The following is a 9,249-nucleotide window of genomic DNA, read 5'->3' on the forward strand; positions in this document are numbered from 1 at the left end:
CACGTGTCAGCGTCGGTTTCTGTGTCTTATCAGAGACACGTTTCCTTGTTTCCTTGTTTCACCTGTGGCGCTTGTCCCCCTCTTGGAGAAGTGATGCTGACTGGATGTTTAGCTGATCAAACATGTGGACAAGTGGGGGCCGGTGGCGATTACAAAATCATAACAGAAACCCTGTGCTCTTGTCATCCCACAGATCCAACAAAGGTTGGCGTTATTACCAGGTTCTTGATAACTGAAGAAGGTCGCCTTTGCAGGTGGAGAAGCTCAACCCCACCTGCAGATGAACTGTGCGTAGGACACACTGGTGCACAAATCCCCTGTGTTGTATGTCAAGCCTGCCGACGGCACAGGTTAGCAAAACAAGACAAGATACGATAGGTTGGACTTGCTCTGTTGGCGTCAGTCTGTAAAAGGGCAAATCTGTAAGAGTTGTGTGTGCTTAGTGTGTCTGTGTGCATGCGAGAGGAAGAGCTAGAGAGGGGGAAAAGCAGTATTTTTATCCGTGGGAGTAAGAAAAGGACACATTTCTGGTCACTTATGGGATATAAATAGTATGCTTTATTAATAAAATAAACAACTTTAATCAGCAGGGCCAGCCTCCAACAAGACACACATACAAGTATTAAATATTTGATTAAATATGTTTGTTTTTTTGCAGTAGTACAAAATATATTATTTGATATTTTACCTTTAAATCTTACGTAATTGTCGCCAAACAAAAAAAAAAAGACAAAAATATATATTCAATATGCAATAAAATAATAGATAAATATCATAAAAATTACACAACCAATGCAATTCTAACCATTAGCAAACGCATGGTAAAGACCAGGGCTGAGCAGGTCTCAGGAGGTTCAGTAATAAACACTGTGCATGTATCAAAAGTAGCTGCCAAATTCACTTCTGCCCTCCAATTCTGTCCGTCCGTCCGTCCTCGGTAACTGGGCTTTTGAGCGGTCATTTTGTTGAATACATAACTCCAGCCGTGAAGGCAGGGAGCCCCGTTTGTTCAGCGATCCAGCTGTTGTAGTTGGTGACGCGTGTGTAAACACCCGGCCTGTTCCGCTGGGCACAGCCTTCACCCCAGCTCACCACCCCGAACACAAACATACGGCCCGACACCTCGCACATCAGGGGGCCGCCGGAGTCACCCTGTGAGGGACGCACAGAAATGTCAGCGCTTGTGGTACATGGTCAGTAGTGTTAGCGGATACGAGTACCGGTTTAATCCATTAGACCGTTAGTTTGGGGTCAGTGGGCAAAATAACTGAGAAGGAATCAGACCCAGATAGCAAAACCGCTGTGGCCCGGACCCGTCCCACACCCGACTTTAATCTTTCTTTCATCCGGCCCACATACCGTGTGGAATGACGGCACTTGGGCGGTCCGCCCCTGTTTGCCAGATCTGGGCCAGAACCAAGCCATAGCAATGCCGCATGTGCCACATATTTGCCAAACGTGGCCCATATGTGTTTTGTGATATTTGGCCCATATTCACCATTTACCACACGGGCCACTTCAGGGTCACATCCAGATTACATGTTGCCGAGAGCGCCTCGTCTTTGCCAGAAAAGGCCCACATTTGATTTGGCATATTTGGGCCATATTTGCTATTATACATGTGGGCCACTTCCGGCTCACATCCATTTTGTCAGGGCCAGAAGGCCATCAGTGCCGCATCATTGCCTGAAGTGGCCCACATCCGGATGCTATCCGGGGATTTCTGCCACCATTAAAGAAGCACCATTTGCCAAAAAAGGCAGTAAATGCAGTAAATCAAGCCGTTTTCCTTTTATCTATGACACGTTACTCATGGCTTTTGGTGTCGGATTTCAGTCTTGGGTTAAAATGTTTGATACCGATACCTCATTTGTCGCCTGGTATCGGCCCGATATCGCATATCGGTATCGTTGTCAGTGCATCCAAAAGAAAAACCCATAAAAACATCCACTTATTTACTCACATGGCAGGCGTCGGTGCTCCAGGTAGGGCTGGCTGCACAGAACATGTTCTTGGTGAGGGCACTTCCGTAGTGCGATATGCTGGAACATTTTGTCTGGCTGAGCAGTGACACCTTCGTCTGCTTCAACAGCTTCGAGTAGTGCCAGGCTCCTGTGGAGGATAAAAGTATCATCAGTTTTAAGTGGTTGGGGGTCAGGGTTCGAATTATGGCGGCGTCTGAAGGGGGTCAGCCACCTCTCAATGACCTTAGGCGTCCCTCTACAGACACTCAGATTTCTCATAAGGGAGGCCTCTAGCATGAATTGAAGCATGTATTTGTGTTTGAGTTTTTGATTAGGACTTGGGTACTGGTTGGGCTTTCCTTAAAAATCAGTTGCTGGTAAAGGTCAAACAATGGTGGGGAAGGAGAGAGAGAGAGGACTCAGGGTGGGCGTTTTTAAAGTTAAACTTGAACCAAGGTCAATCAGATTTAAATTGTCATGTCAAAAATCCTTGAACGAGTCGTGATAAAACATTGAGCAACAAATTCTTTATACGTAAACGACTAATAGTGTGTTTTTTTATACCTTTATATGTTTTTTATACCTTTTATACTGCTCTCATTGTGTTGCTGTAAAGTGATATTGGGCTATACAAATAAAATTGACTTGGCTTGACTTGACTCATCGCCTCGAGAACTGCGAGGGCGTGGTCTAGTCCTCGTTGATATTCATGAGCGGATCTTTGAGCGCCAAGTACAATCAAGGGTTCTTGGTAAAGGCGCGTGGGTTTTCATGATTTGATCCGATTGGCCGCGCTTGTCTGGTGACGTCATGCGCACCAGAAGAAGAAAAAGGGTGGGCTTTGACAGAGAAATAGCAAAACCCGAATTCTACCTTTTATAGTTACATATCTTTGAGTAGGAAGAGACGGTACAAAATATGTGACGTTAGGGGACGTTAGTGTTTCACTTCTGGTCCCGCTTCAGCGGTACTTTAATACGTACTGTTGCTCTCCTTGCCGTATCCCGCCACGACGCATTCCACCCCCGGGGGGAGCATGGTGAGCGCAGGGGGGAGACACGCCGTCCTCACTGTAGGCGTGCGCACCGCGCATGCGCCGCCTCGGCCTTTGAGCTTCACCAGCGCTGCAAGGGGTGAACCAAAAACACTTCACTTACTCACGGGGGCGTCACGCAGCTCGCACAGCCCCTCCATTGAACACATGGACACAAATAGTCATGCACACATATGTAGCTCTGAACTTTCAACGTAGCTGTCATTCTAGCAATGACGAGGATTACTTTGGAGCGAGAAGTAAGGCAGTTGCCCGATAATTCAATTGGGTCAGACTGTTATTTAGTCTGATTCGCCGGAATATTCTTCTCCAATACTTGTCAAAAAAATGGATTCTCAACAGATTTTGTTTTATATCAAGCAATAACAGTTTTAGCTGAACCTGGGTGGTGGGCCCAACTGGCCCTAGACTGGATTATGAGAATGTTGTAATATCAATTCCACACACACACATCTTAGCAAATCTATCCTTGTGAGCCCCCCCCCCCCCCCCGGCATTGACTTACATTCATTCCCTAGCTCTTAACCCGAACCACAACCACACAAACTACATGCCTAACCTTAACCTAACCCTAATTCTAACCTTAACCCCAAAACCAAGTCCTGACCCTAAAAAAGACCCCTTTCCTTGTGGGGCCCCATAAAATGGCCGTGCGAGGTAGGTGGTTTCTGGTTTTCCTATTGATATACACACCTATGTCGTGATCGTAGCTGTCGTCGCTGTATTTTTGGTGTACGATCACTCGCTCCACGTTGAACCTCTGTTCCCTGTCAACATCAGTTTCATTGATGGCGTTTTTCCCCAGATACACAGCCATGCGTCTAGTTTGGGTGTTCTCACTGAGGTAGTGAGAAAGAGAGAGACAAAATGGACACATATTTAACACACACAGGGGGGGGGGCACGTACACATTCAAGTGCAAAATGTGCTAGTTGCCTGTGTTTGCGACTCACCCGTCAGAGAAACAGTGTGCGGCGGTGAGGACCCAGCAGGGCGTGATGAGGGAGCCGCCGCACAGGAAGGCACTGTTTTGACTGAAGATGGCTGCCATCCACGGCTGGGCCTCTGTGGACGTGAGAGCACCGCCGACTATTTTAAACTGCTTCCGCTCTGTCTTCTGGCCACAGGTCAGCTCTGTTGAGACACAAATGCAAAGTCAGTGCCAGTTACTGAGATTTGACTCTGTCTCGCAGTCTGGACTGTTTGGGGGATACACATGGAGAAAAGTATTTCATAGGAAAAAAATGATATGGTTTAGAAGACATAAGTAAGACCGAAGAGCCTACCTGTATCCACAGCACGAGTGGTATGAACACGAGGCCTCGCTGTTGCAACTGGACCTGTTTTAGGACAAAAGAGGAAGGTATTCTCAGCATCTAAGTCGCTGATCTGGCATTTTTGTTTTATTTTTAGACGTGAGGCACCTCATAAACGATATATGTGGGGAGGCTGGGATGTTTGCGAGTGGGAGTGTCTCAAAGTATATGCTGGCGTTTTTAAATTCATATTGTAATCCTCATTGGCAGGGAAATTGGCAAAATATAATTTTGTGCACCTCCGTCACTATGCTCTCTCGGCCTCTCCCTCATAGGCTATCGCTTGGTATTTATCGTCCATGTGGTTTCATTCGAGGTAGGATTTCACAGAAACTCCATCAACAGACATGTAAGACGTGTTCTATCACCTTTAACCTGCTCAAACAAGTCAACCTTCTGATAAAAGCTCTGAGGTGTTTCTGATGTGTCGGCTTGTTTTTCTGGGCTGTTGCTTAGCTAAGAACGTGATTGAGACAAGCTGACTTTGTGTTAGCGTCAATTTTACAATGTCAGTGTTAAGCGTCCAGTCAGGATATGATGTAAATAAGATCTAACGTTAGCTACTCAGTTGAAAATGTACAGTCAGTACTAGACCTACTTCCAGTTACAAACTTAAGACAATGATCCTGTATTGTTCAATTCACAACAAAGTCGCGCAACAGTTGCGCTTCGCATCTATGTGACTATGAGCCCTTGTTAATTCACTTACCCTTTTCCATCGCACATTTAGGAATACTGCAGAACTCTCTCACGACCCTCCTTCCTCTCTTGACGTGGCACCATGGCATCAGGCTCTGGTCTGGGTTCCTAATGTTGAAAGTCATTTGTAAATTAACGTCACAGGATGTACGTGATTCTTTTCACCGATGCCGTTGGTGGCAGGTGAGGCAGTGGGAGTGTATGCATGTGTGGCTTGGACAATGTACCTGCAGTGGTTGTGGGGGCCCAGGCCCACTGAGGCTGCGTATCGTCCCTCATATTCAGACCTTTGCCAGCGGAGACATCTTTTACCGCCTGCACTCACAGAGACTGAACCCCTGTAACTTCTGCCATCCTCATCCAGGCACAACCTGGTCGATCGCCCTGCAAAACAAGAGCGTGAAGAATTGTGTAAGTTACTGGCAGAGCATGCACCCCGTGAAGCCGACTAGTTAATGGTAACAAGTCAGTTGTTAACGTTATTTATTTATCTATTTATTTGTTGGTTTTCTCCCCAGTTGTACTTGGCCAATTACCCCACTCTTCTGAGTCTTCCCAGTCGCTGCTCCGGAAAAGGCTGCAGACTACCACATGCCTCCTCCGATACATGTGGAGTCGCCCTCCACATCTTTTCACCTGACGGTGAGGAGTTTCGCCAGCGGGACATAGCGCGTGGGAGGATCACGCTATCCCCCCCCCCCCCGAACAGGCGCCCCTACCGACCAGAGGAGGCGCTAGTGCAGCAACCCAGGACACATACCCACATCTGGCTTCCCTCCTGCAGCCGCGGCCAATTATGTCTGTAGGGACGCCCGACCAAGCCGGAGGTAACACAGGGATTCGAACCAGCGATCCCCGTGTTGGTAGGCAACGGAATAGACTGCTATGCTACCCGGACACCCCTAAAGTTATTATTTCAAAAGTCAAATCCACAGGCTCCTTACCTCGACTTGTGCCATAAGGTGACTGGGAAAATCTTTTCGTTGACCAGTCCCTTGAGAAAACCTGATAGGATAATACAAAGACAATCTTGATGAGACAATGTTGTCAACCCCAGAATAACAACAGTTAAGTGAGGATGACACTTCTGAAATCCAACAGTAATTTCCTCTTATTTGTTGCTTACCGCATCAATGCTGATTGTTGTGAGTGTGAGAATGACTAACAGGTTCATGTTTCCCACTTGTCTCGTTCCTCTTCTCCTTTTGTGTGTTTGTGTAGAGGAGGGATGGGGGCTGTTTCTTTCTATAGATGGACTGGAAAGACCCAACAATTTGCAGACATGAGAACCTAACATCGATACTCATCTCGTGAGACTGAAAATGTCCTCTTCCCTTATATGGAGAGGATTTGCACAGACATGCAGACATATGAGCCCTTGCATGCAAACACGCTTACATCGCCGAATGGAAACCACTGCGTCTGGCTTACAGTATGACCTCACACAAAGTTTTACTTTTGCACATGACATAATCTGCATTGTCTAATTGCATAGTGAAAAACTGACTGTTGGGGCTGCAAACATGGAAGCAGTAGATAGAGCATGCTAACTCTGTATGGAAGCAGTCGATAGAGCATGCTAACTCTGTGCATAGAAGCAGTCGATAGAGCATGCTAACTCTGTGCATAGAAGCAGTAGATGGAGCATGCTAACTCTGTGCATGGAAGCAGTAGATAGAGCATGCTAACTCTGTGCATAGAAGCAGTAGATAGAGCATGCTAACTCTGTGCATGGAAGCAGTAGATAGAGCATGCTAACTCTGTGCATAGAAGCAGTAGATAGAGCATGCTAACTCTGTGCATAGAAGCAGTAGATAGAGCATGCTAACTCTGTGCATAGAAGCAGTAGAGCATGCCAACTCTGTGCATGGAAGCAGTAGATAGAGCATGCTAACTCTGTGCATAGAAGCAGTAGACCATACCAATTCTGTGCATGGAAGCAGTAGGTAGAGCATGCTACCTCTGTGCATGGAACAGTAGATACAGCATGCCAACTCTGTGCATGCTGTACTGAAAACATGCTGCAGTGCTTATCTGTACAGTGTGTTCAAAGTCAGTGTAAGCTTGTCGACGGCCCCCGCAGCAGTCTCACATCATGGTATCATATTTGAGATGTTTGTTATGTCCGACACAAGTTATATCTGTGTGTCCTTTGCCGTGAATACAGCACATACAGTAGATACAGTATGCAGCTGTCGGATAGTAACAACCAGAGACCATGGTGATATGGTTTCAGTGTTATTAAAAGGCAAAATTTGGAATATCTGGAATCCAAAAAGTAAGCGTTTAATTTAAAGAATGTGTTGAAGATGTTAAGAAGACAAGCACAAGCAATCCATCAAGCAATGCTGTCATCTGTAAAGCTTTGTTAGAGCCTTCTGAAACCAATTCCCGCTTACCTTCTGTTTCAGAGCCCGTACGGACAGGAGAATCTGTGCAGCTGACGCCTCCCTGCTCTTCTTATTCTCTGGATTTTATCTTTATTGTTTTTTATTTTCTTCTTTTTATCTTGTTGCGGAGTTCTTCCACCCTGTATCGGTTTGTCTGGTGCGGTGAGTAGCTCTCGCTTTGCAGTTCAGGTTCTGAACGACCGGATGGCTGATTGGCAAGGTGCCCTCATCTCCTTTCTATAAAAAGAGGCAGCAGATGGGGCGGAGTTTGAGACAATGCATGAGAAGTGATATTGGACGAGCTATTGTCAAATTCTAAACCAAAGAATATGTCACATCCTCTGACACATAGCTAACAATCACGACACCATGTGTACGTACATATAACAACCAACCAAATATGGTTACTGTGTCCTGGTGATGACGATGAGAGGAAGTATGATCGAGATGTGCAAGAGCCACCATGTTCTGTTCTGAATAATTTTATTCAGTTTAAACCAGAGCTTTCTTTGTTCTTAATGGGGATGTGTACAGTAAAATTGCACAATAAAACATGATGTCGAAATGCACATTTAAAACAATAACTTGCCAAAATAAAGTGACATACCGCTGCATCACACCGTAAAGACAAACCTCAGTAGAAACTGCCAAACGGGGATTTGTTTGCCCGGTATGGTGCTTCAGCAAGTTGCACGTTTGTGCCAAATTGTGAGTCCTTTTACAAGGATAACGCACTAATGCAGCATTTATTTTTTTTTGAGGCACACACAAAAGAGTCAAATTGCGCTGGAGTTTGATGTACTCTTTCAGAATCGGAATCATTTTTTGTTTGGCCAAGTATGTGTCGGCCTGGCGGCACGGTGGCGCAGTGGTTAGAGCGGTCGCCTCACAGCCAGAAGGTCCTGGGTTCGAGCCCCGGGGTAGTCCAACCTTGGGGGTCGTCCCGGGTCGTCCTCTGTGTGGGGTTTGCATGTTCTCCCCGTGTCTGTGTGGGTTTCCTCCGGGGGCTCCGGTTTCTTCCCACAGTCCAAAGACATGTAGGTCAGGTGAATCGGCCGTACTAGATTGTCCCTAGTTGTGTGTGTGTGTGTGGGGGGGGACTCTGTGATGGCCTTGTGGCCTGTCCAGGGTGTCTCCCCACTTGCCGCCCAATGACCGCTGGGATAGGCTCCAGCATCCCCGCGGCCCTGAGAGCAGGATAAGCGGTTCGGATGATGGATGGATGGATGTGTAGACCTACACATACCAGTAATTGGACTCCGGTTCCTCCATTGCTCTCCGTGTACTTACACAGATTAGGCATAGAGCTAAAACGAAGACAACAAATGCTGAACAAGGTTAACATAAACATTGTACTACTATGTACAGATGTGTAGATGTATATAAAAAAAGTATATTGTAAAAAAAACAACAACAATGACGTAACAGGAACACTGCAAAAAATGGCACTTCAAAAATAAGAAATAAAATAATTCGTACGAGGTCGGTTTTGCTAGTAATAAGTGAAAAAAAATCTGCCAGTGGATCTAGTGGAAATACACTTGTTAACAAGATGCACCGCCTAAAGACAAGTCCTTATAGCTCAAGAAACTGTTGCTTGTTGGGTGACTGTGTCTTATATTAAGATAAAATATCTCATTACACTTCATATAAGACACAGTCACCCAACAAGCGACAGGTCCTTGAGCTATAAGGACTTGTCTTTAGGCGGTGCATCTTGTTAACAAGTGTATTTCCACTAGATCCACTGGCAGAATTTCTCACTTATTATTAGTAAAAAAAAACACCTTGTATGAATTATTCATTCATTCATCTCATCATCAGCC

At 45.9% G+C, this 9,249-nt stretch overlaps 1 protein-coding gene across 1 annotated transcript; it reads right to left on the reverse strand.

The window, feature by feature from the left end:
- Positions 1 to 541: 541 nt before the first annotated feature.
- On the reverse strand, positions 542 to 7,644 carry LOC130123281 (tissue-type plasminogen activator-like). The gene is made up of 11 exons (XM_056292436.1): positions 7,433 to 7,644; positions 6,160 to 6,289; positions 5,978 to 6,038; positions 5,261 to 5,417; positions 5,044 to 5,141; positions 4,305 to 4,358; positions 3,972 to 4,152; positions 3,712 to 3,857; positions 2,948 to 3,088; positions 1,964 to 2,112; positions 542 to 1,152 (listed from the first exon to the last, which is right to left on the reverse strand). Exons 2-11 carry the CDS (start codon positions 6,205 to 6,207, stop codon positions 958 to 960), a joined length of 1,230 nt encoding a protein of 409 aa, XP_056148411.1. The 5' UTR covers positions 6,208 to 6,289; positions 7,433 to 7,644; the 3' UTR covers positions 542 to 957.
- Between the last annotated feature and the right edge of the window lie 1,605 nt (positions 7,645 to 9,249).

Source organism: Lampris incognitus, chromosome 13, assembly GCF_029633865.1.
Source record: "Lampris incognitus isolate fLamInc1 chromosome 13, fLamInc1.hap2, whole genome shotgun sequence".
Taxonomy (NCBI): domain Eukaryota; kingdom Metazoa; phylum Chordata; class Actinopteri; order Lampriformes; family Lampridae; genus Lampris; species Lampris incognitus.

Excerpts from the sequence above, each read along its gene's own strand:
- LOC130123281 (XM_056292436.1), bottom strand. The coding sequence starts at position 6,207 with ATGAACCTGTTAGTCATTCTCACACTCACAACAATCAGCATTGATGCG. Across the intron at positions 4,359-5,043 it reads TAAATGTGCGATGGAAAAGG|GTCCAGTTGCAACAGCGAGG; the intron begins GTAAGTGAATTA and ends GTCCTAAAACAG. Across the intron at positions 1,153-1,963 it reads GGAGCACCGACGCCTGCCAT|GGTGACTCCGGCGGCCCCCT; the intron begins GTGAGTAAATAA and ends CGTCCCTCACAG.